At 48.3% G+C, this 19,227-nt stretch overlaps 8 protein-coding genes across 8 annotated transcripts; 4 read left to right on the top strand and 4 right to left on the bottom strand.

The window, feature by feature from the left end:
- Nucleotides 1-532: 532 nt before the first annotated feature.
- MAA_00266 (ribonuclease P 40kDa subunit) lies at nt 533-1,382 on the top strand (the record flags this gene model as incomplete). The annotated part of the gene is made up of 4 exons (XM_007818264.2): nt 533-673; nt 743-887; nt 939-1,001; nt 1,057-1,382. The coding sequence occupies 4 exons, from the start codon at nt 533-535 to the stop codon at nt 1,380-1,382; spliced, it is 675 nt and encodes a 224-aa protein (XP_007816455.2).
- A 588-nt stretch (nt 1,383-1,970) lies between these two features.
- MAA_00265 (Ankyrin repeat-containing domain protein) lies at nt 1,971-2,627 on the bottom strand (the record flags this gene model as incomplete). The annotated part of the gene is made up of 1 exon (XM_007818263.1): nt 1,971-2,627. The coding sequence occupies one exon, from the start codon at nt 2,625-2,627 to the stop codon at nt 1,971-1,973; it is 657 nt and encodes a 218-aa protein (XP_007816454.1).
- Nucleotides 2,628-3,639: 1,012 nt separating this feature from the next.
- MAA_00264 (tRNA ligase TRL1) lies at nt 3,640-6,073 on the top strand (the record flags this gene model as incomplete). Its single annotated transcript, XM_007818262.1, has 2 exons — nt 3,640-5,754; nt 5,825-6,073. The coding sequence occupies 2 exons, from the start codon at nt 3,640-3,642 to the stop codon at nt 6,071-6,073; spliced, it is 2,364 nt and encodes a 787-aa protein (XP_007816453.1).
- A 761-nt stretch (nt 6,074-6,834) lies between these two features.
- MAA_00263 (UPF0132 domain protein) lies at nt 6,835-7,221 on the bottom strand (the record flags this gene model as incomplete). Its single annotated transcript, XM_007818261.2, has 1 exon — nt 6,835-7,221. The coding sequence occupies one exon, from the start codon at nt 7,219-7,221 to the stop codon at nt 6,835-6,837; it is 387 nt and encodes a 128-aa protein (XP_007816452.2).
- An 834-nt stretch (nt 7,222-8,055) lies between these two features.
- MAA_00262 (proteinrelated to ribosomal protein YmL11 precursor, mitochondrial) lies at nt 8,056-9,192 on the bottom strand (the record flags this gene model as incomplete). Its single annotated transcript, XM_007818260.2, has 2 exons — nt 8,056-9,067; nt 9,128-9,192. 2 exons carry the CDS (start codon nt 9,190-9,192, stop codon nt 8,056-8,058), a joined length of 1,077 nt encoding a protein of 358 aa, XP_007816451.2.
- Nucleotides 9,193-9,566: 374 nt separating this feature from the next.
- MAA_00261 (26S protease regulatory subunit 6A) lies at nt 9,567-11,182 on the top strand (the record flags this gene model as incomplete). Its single annotated transcript, XM_007818259.1, has 4 exons — nt 9,567-9,871; nt 9,927-10,342; nt 10,465-11,099; nt 11,162-11,182. 4 exons carry the CDS (start codon nt 9,567-9,569, stop codon nt 11,180-11,182), a joined length of 1,377 nt encoding a protein of 458 aa, XP_007816450.1.
- A 1,135-nt stretch (nt 11,183-12,317) lies between these two features.
- MAA_00260 (MSC1 protein) lies at nt 12,318-14,177 on the top strand (the record flags this gene model as incomplete). The annotated part of the gene is made up of 3 exons (XM_007818258.1): nt 12,318-12,402; nt 12,517-12,879; nt 13,000-14,177. 3 exons carry the CDS (start codon nt 12,318-12,320, stop codon nt 14,175-14,177), a joined length of 1,626 nt encoding a protein of 541 aa, XP_007816449.1.
- A 375-nt stretch (nt 14,178-14,552) lies between these two features.
- MAA_00259 (eukaryotic ribosome biogenesis protein 1) lies at nt 14,553-16,866 on the bottom strand (the record flags this gene model as incomplete). The annotated part of the gene is made up of 2 exons (XM_007818257.1): nt 14,553-16,193; nt 16,240-16,866. 2 exons carry the CDS (start codon nt 16,864-16,866, stop codon nt 14,553-14,555), a joined length of 2,268 nt encoding a protein of 755 aa, XP_007816448.1.
- Nucleotides 16,867-19,227: the final 2,361 nt, after the last annotated feature.

Raw genomic sequence — 19,227 nt, 5'->3', positions numbered from 1 at the left:
CAAATCCGATGAATGACCACGAGCGACCTTCTTATGCTATTCACCTCTTATCCGACTCCTTTCCCGTCTCATGAAGACGATCTCGAGCCTTCGTTGTTGCTAGAGTTCATTCACTCTAGGGTTGTCGATTTTTTCCCCCAGCCCCCACTCACGGGAGGCACTAGGGCGGGTTGTGTCGCTAATTGTGATCAAGATGGACCTGGGGCCTTGCTACTAAGTACTACCATCAATTGATATGCATTACTACCACCAGAATCACCACCGCCTGGAAGCAACGAAAGCCGAAGGGGCACATCTATCTAGGTAGGTTTTCAAGTCAAATACTACAGGAGCCCACAAAGCTGCCTCGGGACAAAAAAAACGAAAATAGTGCCTCTTACCCTCATGGCTGTTTGAACTGCGTATTTCTCACCCAAGCTTGCCTTGCACCCCATCATTGTTTTTGCTGATTTTCAGCAACCAAGGATTACACAAAACCAAGCCTTGGATACCATACCGCCGATCAGTGACAACACCCAGAGCTACACTCAACATGGCATATTCTCGCTCCCTCATGTACCAACCTGCCGCTTGTCTTATGACTCATGGCACAGTAGGTCCCATCAACGACGATCAACCTTCAGAGCAAGGTGCTCCATGGGCCTTGATCGAAGACCAAGACTTTATTTCGAAGGTAGGTTTATCATAAAATAGAAGTTGAGAGAAACTTCCTCATTTCGCATAACTCTGATCAATTCAACAGGTTGACTTGATTGCACCTGTTGAAGTGTATCAGACCATACAGGAAAGGATCTTGCAGCGCAAACCGCAGCCCTGTTTCTACCGTACCACCATATCTCTTGGCCAGCTGTTAAACTCGGAACAGTTCATCCAGCTCATCGAAAACCGTACGCAGAAGACTGACACTGAAAAGATGCAACCTGACTGACCGAGCACAGAAGAGATAACAATGTTTTGTGAGGCAAACTCGGCGTCTGCGAGCAGCTATGCTATTAGGAATGGTAGGCGACGAGACATCATAATAATAACGAGTGTATGCTAAGTGGGATACCATAGGAATTCTTACCATTCATATGGACAAAGAGACGTTTCAAAGAGCCGGAATTCCAGGCAAGCCACTGGTTGCCCAAGGTGGAAGCGACGGCCAACCCAAATGGGGTAGGGAACTCTGCAGACATCCAATACTACATCACAGGTGTACTATGATGCTAACTGAAATAGGCATCACGGTTGACTTAAACAGCCAGGCTTCATATCCTGATGGAAGAATACCTGTCTGCTTGGTACATGCCTGTTCCACAGTCTTCACTGAACGGTTAGTGTGGCTATTATGCCTCAAAACAGGATCGGGTAAGACTACGCCCAGTCCCGTTACATTTTAACCCTAGGCTCTCCTATCTTTCGAAATCTTTTGTGTAGCAATCCTGTACTCCATTTGTCTGTTTGAAACCAAATACAAATGCTGACACGATATATCCCAGCCCTCAACAAGAATCCCTGGGAGAACTCCCAGCCACACCAGTACACCGTCGCCTCGAAAGCTTTGCATAAGATCCTTTCCCTGCCTGAAATGCTCCCTACCACTTCATCGACAGCCGCTGACCATGCGGGTCTCGAGGAGCGAGGGGCTGACCTATACGAGTGGCTGTCACTGGTGAGGCTCGAGAGTGCGCGAGTTGAGCCGGACGACAATATAGATCCCTACCTGTCAAGGTACTGTGTCACGGGTAAAACCTCTGAACGTCTGAATGTTTGTAAAATCACGTGGCAAGGCTTTATTGGAACCACTTGGTTACGCGACTTAGCCCGTGATGCAGTGGCAGTATGCCCCAGGCGGAGTTGGTTATCCATCATCGCGACCAGCTCTTATTGCGTCGAAATGGGCGTCAATGCCGAATCAGTTTTGTTACGACCACCTGGACAGGAGGACCAGTATCTGATGTGGCAGATTAAAAGATGTAAATGAGCAGTTAGTGAGTCTGCTTCGACCTCACATTTCGCTCATCCCCTAGAAATCGATCTGAAATGGCATCCTCCACTAGTTTTCGTAAATGAGCCTGTCCAGACGGTGCATTAAAATCATCTCGTTGTGCCAACTCTTCTATGCGGCGACGGAACCCTGTGTCGACGTCAGAGGCGACCTGCTCCCCTGCATCCATCGTGCCGACGATGAGTTTCATTCCTTGCGGTGGAGGACGGATGGCTTCTGCAGTGACACCGTGGGCAATAGCTTCTACTTCCTTTCCCGGCTGGTTGATGTCGAGGCTGGTCAGATATGCTGCAACTGTAGAGAACTCGCCCTCCGATTCAATCCTCTCCCTAGCCGTCATACCATCAGCTCCTTGATGATGGGCATCAATCCCCAACTCTTCGACCAAAACCTTTGCGGCCTCCAGTGTTTCGACGACGAACAGCGCTGTTTCGTCATCCTCATCCTTCATATTAACATCGACATGAAACTCAAGAACTAAGGCCCGTAGCAAATCCAGATGGTTGTAGCTGGCTGCTGCATGAAGGAGAGAATAACCATGCTCATCTTGTGCGGCTGCTAGGTTTGGATTTTCACGAAGAAGCGGAAGCAATGAAGGGCTGTTGTCCGCAGCAAGAAGGAACGTATTTGGTGACATAGTGACAGTCTTTGGGTTGTGCGACCAGGGCGAACGTAAGATGCACCTCTAAAGGTGTGAGGGTTGTGGCACAAGTCATTCAAAGTGAGGTTGGACTTGGCGCATCTGCAAAAGTTCGGGTTGGATAGCCGGATTATGTCAGACAGGGTTTCTACTCACCCGAACACACACACCTTAAATCGGCTCTTTGGAACACCCCACATGACAACGACCCAAAATTTTCCACGTCACTGTATCCTCTATTCTCGGAGTTATGTAAAGGAATTGGTCTCGACTCCTAACAGTGTTATTTATTGGTATTTTTGTCATTTAGCCCATTTATACTGATTTCGACAACCATATGGCAGCACAAGTCTTCCAGTCACCAGCTGTGTTTTGTGGATTAGACTGTAGAAATTTGATTACTGATTCATGGATTGGGAGTACCTGACTTCTCCCTAAGGCGGCGGCATTCCCGCCTGAATCGCTCTTTGACAAGAGAGACAGACGGTGGCTGAAATGAGCTGCCCAGGGGGCACGGATCTGCTTGCCTTCATTTGTTGAATCCGCCTGCCAAATCACATACTTACCCGGGTACTTAGCAAGTACCTACCTAGGTAAGTAGCTAGGTACCTACGGCAGGTACCTACGGGGTATACAAACAAGAACTGGGCAGCTTTGGACCCACCCGGTCGAGGGCTTCTCGGCGATGACCCATTCTCACGACAAGCTTTAGTTATTGGCACGAGTCTGCTCCTGGTGTCAAATGTTTACATGCACACATTCATTCCTGCCTCAAGCTTTGCGAGGCTGGAAAACGCCAAGGTGGAGTAACAACGCAGGAGAAATTGAGGCTGTGAGTCATAGCGGTTTCCCGAGTTTCGGCTGTTCCAAGTCGGTCTGCTTTCCACGTTCTAAGATATCTCGAGCGAACTAGTTCTTCTTGTCTTCTCACTCCAATACAAGACCACATTATCTGACACAGAAAGGGTTTCAATCTCGATTGAACAAGATCAGGTACTCGCACAATAAAATGTCGTCAGCTGCGCCGTATATCCCTCAAGATATCGACGATGTCTCTCGTATGCTCAATGCCCTAGAATTGGCTAGGAAAGAGAAACGACACGGCGGGTTTGCTATCAAGAAGACAAGTTTCCAGGTCAGAGGCTCAACAAACGGACTCAAAATTGATTCATGGAAATTACAAGACTGGGATTATAAGCGACCAGATCTTCCCACATACGCCCGGGGCCTCTTCACCACCCCCAAGGCACCGCGGCAGCACCCTGAAATAGCCGTCAGAGGTTATGATAAGTTTTTCAACGTCAGTGAAGTGCCGGAGACGAAATGGGAGAACATAATTGCCAACACACTTCCCCCCTATGAGCTCACGCTCAAGGAAAATGGGTGCATTATATTTGTATCCGGGCTTGACGATGGTACATTATTGGTCTGCAGCAAACATTCCACAGGTGACCGTGATGATATTCAAGTCAGCCATGCCAGTGCGGGTGAGAGACGCCTAGAAAGACAACTCTCAGCTATTGGCAGAACCAAAGAAGATCTAGCTAGAGAGCTTCGAAGCCGCAACGTCACCGCAGTCGCCGAACTTTGTGATGATTCATTTGAGGAGCATGTTCTGGCATATAGGTCTGACACAGCTGGCCTGTATCTCCACGGGATCAATCTCAACCTCCCGGAATTCGTTACGTATCCCAGCCCGGCCGTACAGGAATTTGCAGATAACTGGGGATTTATCAAAACGGGCTTTACGGTAATGGGAAACGTCCAGGAGGTGAAGACATTTCTGGAGGATGTTGCACAGACAGGATCGCACGACGGGAGAGAGGTCGAGGGATTTGTTATTCGGTGCAAAATGAGTGCAGACCCAGCCACGCGACCCTACCAGGATTGGTTTTTCAAATACAAATTTGAAGAACCATACTTGATGTATCGACAATGGAGGGAATGTACAAAGGCACTTATTGCGGGGAAACCACCCAAGTTCAAGAAACATCACAATATCACTGAGGAGTACCTGCTGTATGCTCGCAAGCGGTTGGCTGCTGATCCGAACCTTGGGAAGCTATATAACCAGAACCATGGCATCATTGCCCTGCGAGACGATTTCCTCAAATTCAAAAACATAAATGGGCGTGACGCAGCATTCTTGGACGACTCAGATCCTATTATTATGACAGAAGTTACGGGCGACGTCATTCTATGCCCAATTGCCACCATCGGCTGCGGGAAAACCACTATAGCCTTGGCTATGTCACATCTCTTTGGATGGGGTCACATCCAAAATGATAATATATCTGGCAAGGGCCGCCCCCCTCGATTTACGAAAGCTGTATTGGATCAGTTGGAAGATCATTCCGTTGTCTTTGCTGACCGAAACAATGCAACGAAAATTGAGAGGAAGCAGCTAATCACTGATGTGAAGTTGCAACATGCTGGCGCCAAGCTGGTGTGCCTCAACTTTCGGCATGATACTGAGTCTATGGAAAAAATTCGGAGTGTCACACAGGCCCGAGTCTTAGCACGTGGCGACAACCACCAGACAATACGTGCCGCGAGCGAGAAAGGAAAGTTCATCGGGGTAATGGATGGGTTCATCAAAAGATTCGAGCCTTGCACACCATATGCTCATCCAGATGACGGATTCGACGTTGTTATTGACTTGGACCCTGTAGTAGGCAGTCGACAAAATCTAGAGACTGCGGTGAGCCGGTTGAAGCAACATTTTCCGAATCTTATCGAAGCAATTCCGTCTACAGAGGAATATGATGTGGCAATCCAAAATGCACTTGATTACCAACCCGATATCTATCACCGCATTCCAGCTCGAGCAACGGATAATAATACTAAAAAGAAGCGGAAGCTAGAGTACATGTCTGTGGATGTTGCAAGCGACAAAGTCAACTGCGTTATACAAAAGGCTTTCAGCGCTTCCACTTCACAGACCGCCCGGTTCTACATGCAACTGAAACAGACTAGGAGGATACAAAGCAGGTTTCACCTTACGCTAATGCACAGAGCAAGCATGGATGAATATCCCGATCTGTGGCAACGATACATTGCGGCGTGGGAAGCCGCAGGCGGCTCGGAATCACAGTTTGGAGAATGTGACCTGTTATTGGAAAGGGTACGTCGACTGCATCTGCCTAGTTTCGATTCACGAGAACTGTGTTTGAGCTGATCTTTGCTGTTATTAGATTGTGTTCGATGACCGTATAATGGCCCTCGTAGTGCGCTTGTTGGACGACACAGGTAAATGGGAGTGTGTGAACCGAGTTGCACACATCACAGTGGGTACGAGGGATAACGGAGTCAAGCCGAAGGAAAGCAATGACCTCTTGGCTAAATGGATTGAGGCCGGCGCTGATGGCGAACATATTTCGGAGGTGGTTTTAGAGGAAAAGCCGGTCCTCAAAGGCACCGTGAGGGGAGTGCTCTCGAGATAGAGTGGCGTTATTTCAGTGGGCAAAGTGTTATTAAAGAGATCGCCAAAGCTGAAACTTTATGTCGTCAATACCACACCCCCCGCCCAGAGCTTTCCTGACTGTGTTGTCTCGACATTATTTCATGTGATTGGTCCCGGCAAACTTTACCAGCCACAGCTTATTGTACACAACATATTGAGGTGTATCGAACAGGGAACAATAATTTGTATAATTTATCCAGTTCACGTCAGTTCGCTCCTGTCTCGTACAGCAACAGTTGCCATTGAAAAATCGCACCTCAAATTCTTGGGTAAATAGGATACATGGCTATCGCAAGGACTCGTCAAATATACTAAAAATCTTGAAGACTCAAGGCTATATTCGCTGGCACACTGCTATCAATCACTCATCATCCAGTATACGACTCGCTATGCGTCCAAAAAATGGCACTTCATATCTGCAATAGTGTAAGTTGGGAGAACAATACGAGGTTCAGATAGGATAGCATTCAGTTCAATACCTGTCCAGAATCTCAGCATCTTTATAAGCTCTTAGCGATAGTAGAGCAATGAGAGCAACATCGCCTATCGAGAGAACCCAAGTGAGGAACAACGACCACGACAACAGCAGATGAAATACGAGTATTGTAGTGAATAATAAGGCTGATTGCCATGCATGGAACCTGGGTTGTCGCCGTTAACAATACCTCTTTTCACGTGTACTGAGATGTCTGATTGTTGTGATAGCTGCGGCCCTACAGAAATAAAGAGAATTTCCGAAGCTTACCGAACATAGTCACTATTGCGTTCCAGGATCAGTAAGGCGATAGCACCAAGAGGGGGAAGTGCCAGATACGCCAAGCAAGCCTCATAGTCAAGCCGCAGTCCTAGGCTGGTATCGAACTCGCTGATTTCGGCAGCTGGATAAGAGCCAGGCATAGTTGTTCCAGCGCCAGCACTACCTGACCACCCACCTGCCTGGCTTTCAAGATTTGCCCAAGTCCGTTGTGGTTGTGGGTGTTGTAGCGGCGGAGGGCTTCGAGTATCGCCTGGTGAGAAGGGCCGTCTTGATGTACCGTCCTGGGACTGCCGAGGGGATGATGAATTGAATTCAGGGGAGGCAACACGAGAGTGTTCAGGCGGGGAGGATTGGTACGGAGCGAAATCCATTGTGGAAGTGGTCGAGCGTGGTTACTCAGCGGGCCGCCTTGTCGTGATTATCGCTCGATGATCGTTTCCCCAGAAACCTAGGACTGCCTTGGTTGGATGAACTACTTATACTTCTTCTATGCAAAAAGATTAGATGCTCCATACCCGCAACGAAGCCCAACTGCGGATTGTTCTCTATGCAAGACTCACTAGTGGCGGCGAAGTCGCCAGTCTCTCGAGTTTCACCCAGATGCTTAGATGCAATGGGAGCAGAACAAGCCAGGCCCTCCTCCTATACTGCGATATGAATGCAATGATGCTCGACTGTATTGCAGCCGCTGGGAGGGAGGTCGCGTGCTGGCAGGTATTTCGTAGCTATCTCCTAAAGAGGCTTTACAAATAGATGGCAGACAGTATTATGTACTTAAGTAGTCTGGTGGTTTATTATGCCAGATAGAGAGTTAATTGCAGCTATGCAGTGGGGCATAATGCGTACTTAGTATGTACGTACCTACCAAGGTACCTACCTCCCGTCACCTGTGGACTGCTGCGGGTCCATCATATTGCGTCCAGATGTCGACAACTCATGCGCTTCATTAATGCTTTGAACGTAGTAGCTACGCTATTGGTACTGAATCTTTGGGGCAAGCAAATCCTTGGTATTTGGTACGATAGTAGTGCTGCAGGTGTCATCAGTCATGTTTGATAAAATATCAAGGTAGCTTATTCGTGCATAGATCAAATGTGAATGATAATAGTACAACCGACATCTATAGCACCTGTCATTATAATACATGTTAGGCTTGCTCTCTACCAAGAAGGTATTTAGCGAGGGCTGGCGTCAGAGGAGGGCTTTCACGATTGCGATTTCTCGTCACCACAATCCAGCTGCAGCCTCCTACCCTCCAGAGCAAGCCATATACTTCGGCTGCCGCCCTTGAGGGCTTCCGTAATACCCAGGCCAGCTCCTTGCAAAGTGTTGATAAGCTGTGCTCGTAAGCCGTCCACTCCACCCTGAATGCCGCCCACCCAGTTCACCCCAGCCTGATCAAAAATCTGGCCTTCAATGCGACCACCCACTAACAAAAGTTTTGCAAGGCCATTCTGGCAGATGGGATCGTGGTAACCGGGGCTCTTTTTTCTAGTCGGTGCTGGGAATACCCCAGGCACAGGTGAAAGAATAGTTAAAGCAGCTGCAAGATGTGCCGGCGAAACTGCTGGCAAAACAAGTACCGCAATAGGACCAACCATTAGTGGCTGGAGTTGTGCAAAGGCAGAGTCCGCTGGAACGGTGGCTTCACGAATAGCCTCGTAGGCCATTTTTGAGAGGTCATGTGCTGGCTGTCCCTGGCTTGCCACTTGCGCAGAGAGTGATGTTTTCGAAACATGTGGGCTGTAAAACTCGACAATCCTCAATGCAACACTAAACATGTTTGTTCGCACAACCTGTAGCTGCATTCGTGAAGACAGATCCGCAAAGCCCAAGCCGGAAGGCTGGCTGGGCTTTGGTACCGCATCAATGGCTTTCTTCAGCTCTCTCCTGACAGCTGCCCATTCAATGGCTGTCAAATTGCTGTGCTGGAAGAACAGCATCAATGGCGTCGTCCGCAGTAAAGAGGTATAGGTTCGAATCAACTGGCTCTTTCTTGTATCGATCGGCCTCGCACTAGCAGGCTTTGTTACTGGAGCATTATCATAGTCACCGGGACAGAATTTCGCTGTATCAATCGTCGCTTGACTTGCTGTTGCAAATGAGGTTGTGGAAGAAAACGATTTGAACCGTTCAACCTGTTGACTAGGAGCTCTCTGTTTCGACAATAGCAGCCGCAGGCATGACCTTGTTGCTTTGTCCATTCCACGAACCATCCTGCAAATGTAAGCATTAGTCTCACATAGAAAACTTGCCATTTCCGGTGCGCATACTTACTTTTCGGACAGTAGCGAATGTCCTGGTACACCCGCGTTCAACAGCCTGGAGCTTTGGAAACACATCTGAAAGGCAAATATTCAGTGGGGCCGGATAAACTTTTGGCCCCTGCCCCCTTGGAAGTGCTCTCAGAAACGTTGCCTGCTGACTAACATCAGTGCTCCTAGAGCATTAATACTGTGAAGCTGCCAATGATTGCGCGCCACCGTCTGCCTAGGATTGTCAAGCATCCATCCCCTCTGACCTTGTGTACGAGGCTCACCGACCCTGCAGCTTGGCCCAGCTCTTGCAACATCTCGTCGCCCTGATCCAGTACCAAGTCCGAGCTGCGACGGCCTTTCTTTTTAGCTCCGTAGGCCTGCCGAAACAAGTCTTTTAACCAATTACAATATCGGAGCTACTTTTCGTGAGACTACTGCACTGATTCACGGCGTCCACGATGTCCACCCTCGAGGAGCTCGACGACCTCGATCGTAGAGACAAAGATGAAAGAAAAAGAAATGGAGGTCCTGACCAAGACAGGGAGGGAAGACCAGATGGAGACGAGGAGATGAAAGATAAGGTAGATGACGATATCTTGGACGACGAGGTACTTGGCCTCAGTACACAAGATATTTTGACGCGGAAGCGACTACTGGAAAACGATTCTAGAATCATGAAGAGCGAGCTTTCCCGGCTGTCCCATGAGAAAGCAGCAATGGGGGAGAAAATCAAGGACAATGTGGATAAGATTGCGAACAACAGGTATGCATGGCACAGAAATATCAACATTATGAACCTCTTGCTAACTAAATTGCAGACAGCTTCCGTATCTTGTTGGCAATGTTGTGGAGTTGCTAGACCTCGATCCTACGGCTGAATCGTCAGAAGAGGGTGCGAATATTGACCTGGATGCAACCAGAGTAGGCAAGTCGGCTGTTATTAAGACGTCTACTCGCCAAACCATTTTTCTGCCGCTCATTGGGCTGGTGGATTCTGACCAGCTGAAACCTGGGGACCTCATAGGAGTCAACAAGGACTCCTACCTTATTCTCGACACCCTACCAGCCGAGTATGATAGTAGGGTGAAAGCGATGGAAGTAGATGAAAAGCCTACAGAGCAGTATACAGATGTCGGCGGCCTCGACAAGCAGATTGAGGAGTTGGTTGAGGCGATTGTATGGCCGATGAAGGAAGCCGACAGATTCAAAAAAATTGGCATTAAAGCCCCTAAAGGTGAGAAACTCACCAGCTACTGCCTTAAATCTTGCCGGCAGCTTCCCCCGCTTCGAGTTCTAGATCCTGTGACGGCTGTATCTACACGTCTAGCAATAGTTCCGCTAATTTTTTCCCTCCAGGTGCATTGATGTACGGCCCTCCCGGCACTGGAAAGACGCTGTTAGCAAGAGCCTGTGCGGCGCAAACAGACGCTACATTTTTAAAACTGGCGGGACCACAGCTCGTCCAGATGTTCATCGGCGATGGAGCCAAGCTGGTTCGAGATTGCTTTGCTTTGGCAAAGGAGAAGGCGCCAGCTATCATATTCATCGATGAACTTGATGCTGTCGGCACGAAGAGATTCGACAGCGAGAAGAGCGGCGATCGTGAAGTCCAAAGAACTATGCTGGAGCTTTTGAACCAGTTGGATGGCTTCGCATCGGACGACCGCATCAAAGTTCTAGCCGCGACAAACCGTGTCGATGTGCTTGATCCAGCTTTGCTTAGGTCGGGACGACTCGACCGAAAAATCGAGTTCCCACTACCCAATGAAGAGGCCAGAGCTCAAATTCTCAAAATCCACTCCCGAAAAATGAAAGTAGACCCCGGTGTCAACTGGGGTGAGCTTGCAAGGAGTACCGATGAGTTCGGCGGAGCAATGCTTAAAGCTGTTTGTGTTGAGGCGGGCATGATAGCCCTGCGGTCGGGAAAGAACAAAATTGGCCATGAGCATTACGTTGATGCAATTGCTGAAGTACAAGCCAAGAAGAAAGACGTGAGTCCTCATCCAACATCACCATCACCATCATTAAGAGACGTGGCTAATTATCATGGTAGACCGTCAACTTTTACGCCTAAGCGTCGCACCACTCGCTCACACCAGGGAATGGCACGTCGGTCTCTCGGAAACCACGTCAAGGTCGTAAGATGGATGCCATAATATAAGTAGACGGTGAGGGCGGATGTGTTGTTGGGTATCTTGTATCACTAGTACGTACTGCGACTGCATGATGGCAGCGCATCCAGAAGACTATATAGAAAATATTTCCATGTACGGACACTATAACATTAACTGTGTATTCGTTCTGCTGGGCTTGTGTCCATCGAATACCGACTGTATACGTCTTGGACATACACATCCATCCCATTGGGAGGATTTTGGATTACGTAGTTATTAGACAATTTTCCTGTACGACTCCCGAAGCATAGATTGGGCCAGAAGGCTCGCTCTAAGCGCCAAGTTTCCGACTCACACGTCTCCGATGATCTCAATATGCATACATCAATATGCATACTCCGTACTGAGTACTAGTACTTGGGATGCCACCGCAGACATTGGCCGCCACGCCTTTGGCTGGAAGGATCGGGTGGAGCTCAAAGTCTACTACGTCACTGTGGCGGGAGCTTGACCCAGTTGATTGACAGGCCAATTTATCAGTTTCGGGCGACAAGGTCGGCATTAATTCTGCGTGTTGTTCAACTCACGCAGAGAGGAAAGGGAAAATAAATTGCCTCTATCTTAAAGGCCGTTGTGGTAGTTTTAGTTTCAGCATGTGCTCCTGTATCGCCCGTGGAACCGTTGACGTAGCAGCGATTTTAATCGGCAAGTATTGCCTGCCACCTGCTACTGTTCAAGGCAACAGATAGAGATTGTGCATTCGGCATGTAGATCAGAAGCGAAGAGTAGTGACGTGATGGATACGCCAACCCTGCTCATCAATGGCTTTTGGCTCTAGCTTATTACACCCACTGGAACACCCCACGTCGTCATTCAGTGCGCAAGGGCAATGGAACTATGCTTTCTTGCTGCAGGTGTTTTTTCCCCCTCATATAAGCCGGCAGCTGGCAGTGGCTTCATAACCCTACTACGGCTTGGTTCAACTCTGCCATTTGCACTTATACACGAAACCATCTGCTTCTTCTGGATTACTACGGGACAAACGGCTAGCGCCTCTATTTCAATCCCATTCCTACACAACTCAAAGTCGATACAATGAGGTTTCTCAGGGTTCTCCTCACGACTGGCTTGGCCGTGTCTGGAGCCGCTGCAAGCAGCTGGTTTCCAGGTACCAAAGCAGGTATGTTTGCTTGCACCTACGTACTCCGAATGAACTGGGCCCTCCTATTGTAATATACCATCCCATGATTTTACGCAGAATCTAAAGGACTGATATCTTGCCTTGGTGTTACAGTATATAATAAATGGCATCAGACAGAGCTCGAGCGTTGGCTGTCTGACAATGATATTCCCTATCCAAAAGCATCAGACCGAAAAGATTTGGAGACGCTGGTTCAACAACACTGGAATAACATCATTGTGCAACCATATCATAGCTGGGATACTGCCCAATTAATGTCCTATTTACGCGAAAGGGGACAAGACTTTCAGACGGCCACTGAGGAATCCAAGGACAGCTTAATTTCGCAAGTCAAATCAAACTGGTACGAATCTGAAGAGGCCGCGCGACAGTCGTGGACCAATACCAAGGAATGGATTCTAGATACTTGGTCAGAGAGTCAACTGAAGGCGTTCTGCGATGAGCACGGAATTCCAGGTAAGGACGCCATGCATATCCAGATTTGAATGGCCAGGAGGTTTTCCGCCTGCCACTTACCTATCTTCGTAACACCTTGGGTATATTTCTTTCACTAACGCATGTGTGATGACTTTAAAGTGCCGCAGCCGCGACACAGGGATACTCTTCTGCAAAAGGCTAGGCTTGGGTACGAGGTAGTGGCTAAGAAGATGGGCGAAACCGCCGCGTACCCTGGTGACTGGCTCTACCAAACCTGGGGTGAGTCCGACCTCAAGGCATGGCTTGACAAGTACGGTATTCCAGTTCCGCAGCCTTCGACCCGCGACAAACTTGTCGCTGCCGCCCGCCGAAATTCTAGGTTGGCATACTTGAAAGCCCAGCAGGAGGCTGCGAGTGCGAGGGCGAGTGCACGAGCAGCTTACGCCAACCTGACAGACATGATAATCGATGCTTGGGGTGAATCTCAATTAAAGGAATTTTGTGACAGGAACAACATCCGCGTTCCGCAAGGCACAAAGGAGAACGAACTTCGTGCCCTAGTTCGCAAACACCGAGCTGATATTCTAGGGGACAACGTTCAAGCAAAGGCGAGTTCCGGGTTCGGGGCTGCCACTTCCAATGCGCGAAACGAGTACGCCCGAGCCACTGATGGTGCCTCCCTTGCAGCTGAAGACGCGTTTAACCAAGCCACGTCGAAGTGGTCGGAGAGCCGTCTGAAGGCGTACTTGGATGCCCGTGGGGTTCCTGTACCTCAGAGTTCTGATGTAGACCATTTACGAGCTCTTGTTCGAAAGTATTCCCGCAAAGCGGTCTCGGGTTGGCAGGCGTGGTCATTCGACGACTTCAGTTACTCCAACCTGAAGGAATATCTGGTGAGGAATGGTGATTCTATCGCCAAACAGGCTGCTAAGAAGAAAGATGCTTCCCGAGAGGAACTTGTCAGCGCTGCAGTCTCTGCCTATTCATCAGCCTCCTCGGCCGGCGGAAGCCAGTTTGCGTCGGTTACCAGCTATCTCTCGTCGGCTACGGCGTCTGTTGAGAAGACGGCATTTGACTCATGGACTCGCTCAGAGCTGAAGGCATATCTAGACAATTATGGTGTCCCGGTGCCACAAGGTTCTAAGCTGGAAGAGCTTAGAGCGTTGGCTCGTCAACAGTCCACGTATTTCAAGTTTGGTACATCGTCGCCGTCCGGTACTGTGTTGGCAAAGATAGGAGATGCTGCAGCCCAAGGGTGGAGATGGACACTGGACCAGCTTAGACTTGGGAGCGAAGCAGCGCAGGAAAAGGTAAGGGACACGAAAGAAGAATTGTGAGAAGGCATCGGCTCGGTGGTTGCAATGACAGTGTGGACTTGCGGACTTGGGGTGTTTATCAGTACATCATGAATGTTGCGCGGGACGGACTCTGCAAGAAGATTGATCGATGACTGGTTCAGGTTTTTTTGAAGCACAGTGCCACAGCTCTGATGTATATCTGCTTATTATTACTCTGACGCAAATTCTACGTTCCAAATTCGAGAAGGAAAAAAGACTCTTTATCATAGTGTGGATAATATCGCATTTCGACAGCGACAGATAGTGACGAGATGAAAGCATCATGCTGATTAGATGGTCAATTCCCTAGTATGCTATTCTCCTTTTCCTATCACTCCGATGGACGGTACTTTGCTGACGGAATTCTTAATCCAATCACGTCCATAATCTACAAGTGCCATCTGCTCCGGCGCTGAGGCACCACGGATGCCGTGGGTGCCAGTCAACATCCATTACGCCCAGCTTGCTAACGACTGCGTGACCCTTCAGCATTTTGACCGGAACAATGGTCGCATTTTCCATCAGATCGCTGACCACCTTACCGTGGAAGATCTGAAGAGTCCCGTCATCACTAGCGTCTGCAAACAGCGGCAGATTCCGGTGATACTTTACCGCACGAATTGCTTCGCTGTGAAACCTCATCGTTTTGTATGGCCGACTTGAGAGATCCAAATCATGCCACAGCAGCCTGCGGTCATACGAACCCACAATGAGGTTATCGCCTCCAAAATGTATGTCAAATGAAGATATCCACCGGGCTCCAGGTTGTACAATTTTCACAAGTTCCTGCTTCTGAAGGTCATAGCACCGGATCATCCTCTGAGTCGCGACAAAAAATAAGGGCCGCGAGGGATGAAACTGAGCAGTTTGCGCAAGCCCAGGCAGTCGACGAAAAGGAATCTGGCTCAAATGTCGTGAGAGGGTGTGGATAGCCACGGAGCTTCTTTGTCCGGTTGGAGAGACGGAACAGAGAAAGTCGCCACGCCTATGCCAGTTCAGCGTTTTAATTGCTGCTCTGACAGTAGCCTTGAGCAAGACACCCGCGTCTTCGAGTTTAGAGCCGGGCCTTGACCATTTTGCAGAAAATTCCTTGGCCCCGCCGTCAACTCCAGAACCAGGTTTGGAGGGTGCCGCGTACCCAAAACCTGCATCAAGAACCGCCCGACTTGCCTGCTCCATGGCATTGCTGCAGACAGGTGGCACGACGAAAAACAAGCTCTCTCCTGCTGCAGCGGCGAGAATGAAGGTCTCCCTGTTTGGACGCCACCGAATACAGTCGACCGCATCCTCAGAACTCAGTCTCGCCATCCACTCTTGGTGGCCATTAATAGCCCAGAGACGCACAGTGCCGTCATCACCACCCGATGCAAGCCATTCTCCATCCGGGCTAAAGGCCACCGAACGCACACGGCCTTCGTGGCCATTGAAGATAGTTTGGCACATTGTTGGAAAAGGTTTAAGCTCTTCTGGTCGGGGCAGTTTGGGAAGCAATGAATTGGGGTCGATATTCAACCTGTTCTTGCGAACTCTTGGCGCCAAATAAAGGTCTAGACACCGTTCAAACCGCTCCTTAACTAACTCGGTATAACCAGGAACTTTTCGCAAGGATTCAAATCTTGCGGGAAGATACTCCTTTTCTCTTTCCTCGGGATCTGCGTCTTCCCAGGCTTTTCTCTCCTCTGCCGTGGGCAAATATTCCTGTGGTGGATTGTAGCTTAAATCATACCCAGGTGGGGAGAGCTTCGGTGCAGGTATGTTCATAATGTGGTGGTCTCTGGGCTCCTCGTTGGCCCAGATATCGTAATACGACCCTTCTTCCTCCCTTTCCCCCTCTTCCGCTTTAGCTTCTGACGGCTTATACGGGAGAATTCGACCATCTTTGATAGCTCGGACAAGCTGGCCAACTCGCTTTGCTTCATGTTTGGAAGGGATGAATCTTCTTTTGGGTTCGGGAGCCGCACTGATGGGCATTTGCTCTTCGATGCTAGTGAAATACGGGATCATGTCCTCCATCCCCTTGTCAGTCTTTGGAGCACGATATGCTTGGACCATAGAAACTTACTGGGTAACGGTCATAGCCTTCCTCTGGAACCTCGCCCAACTGCAGCCGACGCAAGAGCTCTAATTCATCCTGGCTTAGATTCAACGGTTTGCCCGTCTCAGGATCCGTCAAGCCTGTCCAACCCTTCGGAAGTTCTATACTGTCTAACAAAGCATCGAGAGCCTCTCCAGTGGCAGGACGCATAATCTTCTTCCCATTGATGTCATATCCAATGTGTGGATACGAGTCGTAGAAGGACAATGGAATGTTGCCGATGGTGTTCGCTAGGCCTTGGGCGTCCGTGTCATCGCTATCGTAGATGGGGTCGACTTCATCATATTCGTAGCGCTCCCCGCCGTTAGCATCGGTCACGATACGGTAAGAAGGTCCCTCCCCGCCACCTTCCGCCTCTGAGTCGAGCGTAGCGTCAACTGTTTTGGGCTCGTTGTCGACAGAGTTGCTGTCGAGATCACTCTGGCTTTCATCCGGATCCGAGTCGAAATCTTCAAATTCGGTGCTTTCGTCCTCTGACTCATTCTCGCTCTGCGACAAGACTCCGTCCAGCGTACATCCATCAAACTCTAGATCGGACGTGTCATCGGGTATGTCGAGGTCTTTCCTCTTGCGGGTTTCACGAAGAGAAGCCATTGAATGCTGCGGATATGTTCTAAGAACCAAGTGACTTTATGATCTAACCAATGCAATGAAAATTATGTGAATGAAAATTATGTGAAGCAAGGGAGAGTTCTGTTGCTGTCCCCCTCTCGGGAGTTCTTTGGTGTGTATCTTTTTTTTTTTCGATTGTCGGAGCCGTCCTCAGCGACGCCTCCCTCTCACTTTTTTTTTTTTCGTCCCCTTTAGGCTAGCGCATTCTCATCTTATCTTATCAGCAGCGCTATTGGGAAAGCGCCGCATCAGATGGGAGTGGGGGGCCTGAACAGTACTGAAATTTTGTTAAGGCATCGCATGGTGGCCCTAGCTAGACGCATACTCGGATAAGTGAATACGCAAAACGAAAACCACATATTAAGGCTCCTGTTTTAAAACATATAAATTAACGTTACATTGAATCTATCTGACCTGATCTGTGCTCATAAAACTTAAATGTCTTAGGATCCTCTCTCTTTTACAAAGAAAGACCCTCATTGTTACTTATTAACCGCGGCAACTGTTATTTAGTCAGATTAGCACTTATACTTGATCAGGTGGGAGTCGGGAGTCGCTTACAAACTCGCGCTTCCCACGACACATAGTACGGGTCCTTTTTACTCCATGAACCAGTTGACCTAAATCCTGTCTTGAAGTCGCTAGGTATGGAGTTGGCTTTGCTAGTATCTAGAGTATAGGATATTGTTAGTGGCTGACTCTTTTATATTTTAGAAATTTAGTCAGGATATTGTTATTTCCGTCTTTCTTTCTTTTTACCTTGAGACTGGGAGACGTCGACAAGCGTAGCCTCAGATGGTGTGGCGCGAAGAGCCACTTGGGAAGCTTGGGTCTTGTTTGCAGGCATAATGTTTATTGCAGGTTAATTGGTTGGTTGAAGGCTTCACGATGCTATCGAGTGTGTTTTTGGTTTCCTTTACGGCTACATCGACGAGAAATTCTACGAGCATTTATATGTGTATGTATGAAGCCGAGCTCAGGCGTAGTTGATGACAACTTCGGCTTAATTGTCAATCAGTTCCCCCAGTTGACTCATCTTCACCATGCTATTAAAGAACATTTGTGGGATGTCATAGTGTTCACGGCCCACTTGATTACGCCCTTCGGGGCAGCCACGACGGCTTGAAGTTGGTGTATTTATCCGTCAGCGCCCGATGCCGCCATGTGTCCAAGGCCGAAACCGAAAAGTTCAAGCCGAAATCTGAATCGAAGCCGAAGCCGACAGCTCGCTATGGATGCTTTCGCTCCAGAGCGGGGGTTATTTTTATTGTGTTTCTGAAATCATGCGTATACGAATTAAATAATGTTAACTTAGGATTAAAAAATTGTTTATTTTATTTTTTGGCACTGGCGTGGTGTCCGTATGGCTTGGGCCGGCGTTGACCCGCATTGTTCTTGACCCTGGACTAGTGCGGATGCCGTGAGTGTAAGATATAAAAAAAAATCATTTTTCTTAAAAATAAATAAATAATATCCTTAGGTGCCTATCCCGGCCGGTACGTAACACGCATCGCGAATATTATTGTTGTAGGGTTTTCATTTTTTTTATAAAAAAATCGCTTTTTTAGTGCTGAAGAGTGCACTGTCTTTGCACTTTGCACTGCGAGCACAGTCTCTAGAGGGCCCTATAATAGCTTTTTTTTTTTTTTTTTTAAATCATCACTGATTGCCAATGTATAGCCTATGCTTAAAGACTTTTAGGGAAAAAAAAAAAACAAGTCTTTTGTCGTAAAAATGAAAAATAAAAAATAAAAAAGGCTTGCTAGTTAGGAGAAGCTGCGCGATGCCTTCTAATGAAAAAAGGTAAGGGAAAAATATTTTTAACAATATAAACAGCTGAATAAAAAAAGAGAGAGAGAGAGAGGCAGAGACGCCACAAAATAAAATTTGGTAGTAGTATATAATTACATCTGCAGCCATCTGGTTCAGTTAGTTGGCTTGCAGCCTGTTATTCACAACGATGGCGTCTTCTGTGATGAGTTTCTTTAAAGATTGGAGTGTGCCATATCCGGAGGCAGGACATGGCTTCTGGGGCGAGCAAACGTCAACACTGAACTTCTGTGAAGAAGTATGTGTTCCTAAGAGGCAGTCTCTCGATATGCAATACTAATATTCCAAGGACTACGTATTATCCTTCTATTGTGCTGAGCTTTGCAATGTGAGTACCAAAACATGACTTTATCTGCATGCTTGAACTAACTTCTTCGCTTTGGACCATAACCAATGGACTGTTTCTTTGGCTTGGGGCCGTAGGTGTCCGCAATTGTTACCGAGAATCCCACCCGACCATCTTCCTCATAGCATATCTGGGATATATTATTGTTGGCCTTGGCTCAGTCTCAT

The sequence above is a fragment of the Metarhizium robertsii genome, assembly GCF_000187425.2.
Source record: "Metarhizium robertsii ARSEF 23 chromosome Unknown MAA_Scf_3, whole genome shotgun sequence".
NCBI classification, from domain to species: domain Eukaryota; kingdom Fungi; phylum Ascomycota; class Sordariomycetes; order Hypocreales; family Clavicipitaceae; genus Metarhizium; species Metarhizium robertsii.
Note: the sequence above shows the minus strand (reverse complement) of the source record. Positions and strands in the feature narration are given on the sequence as shown.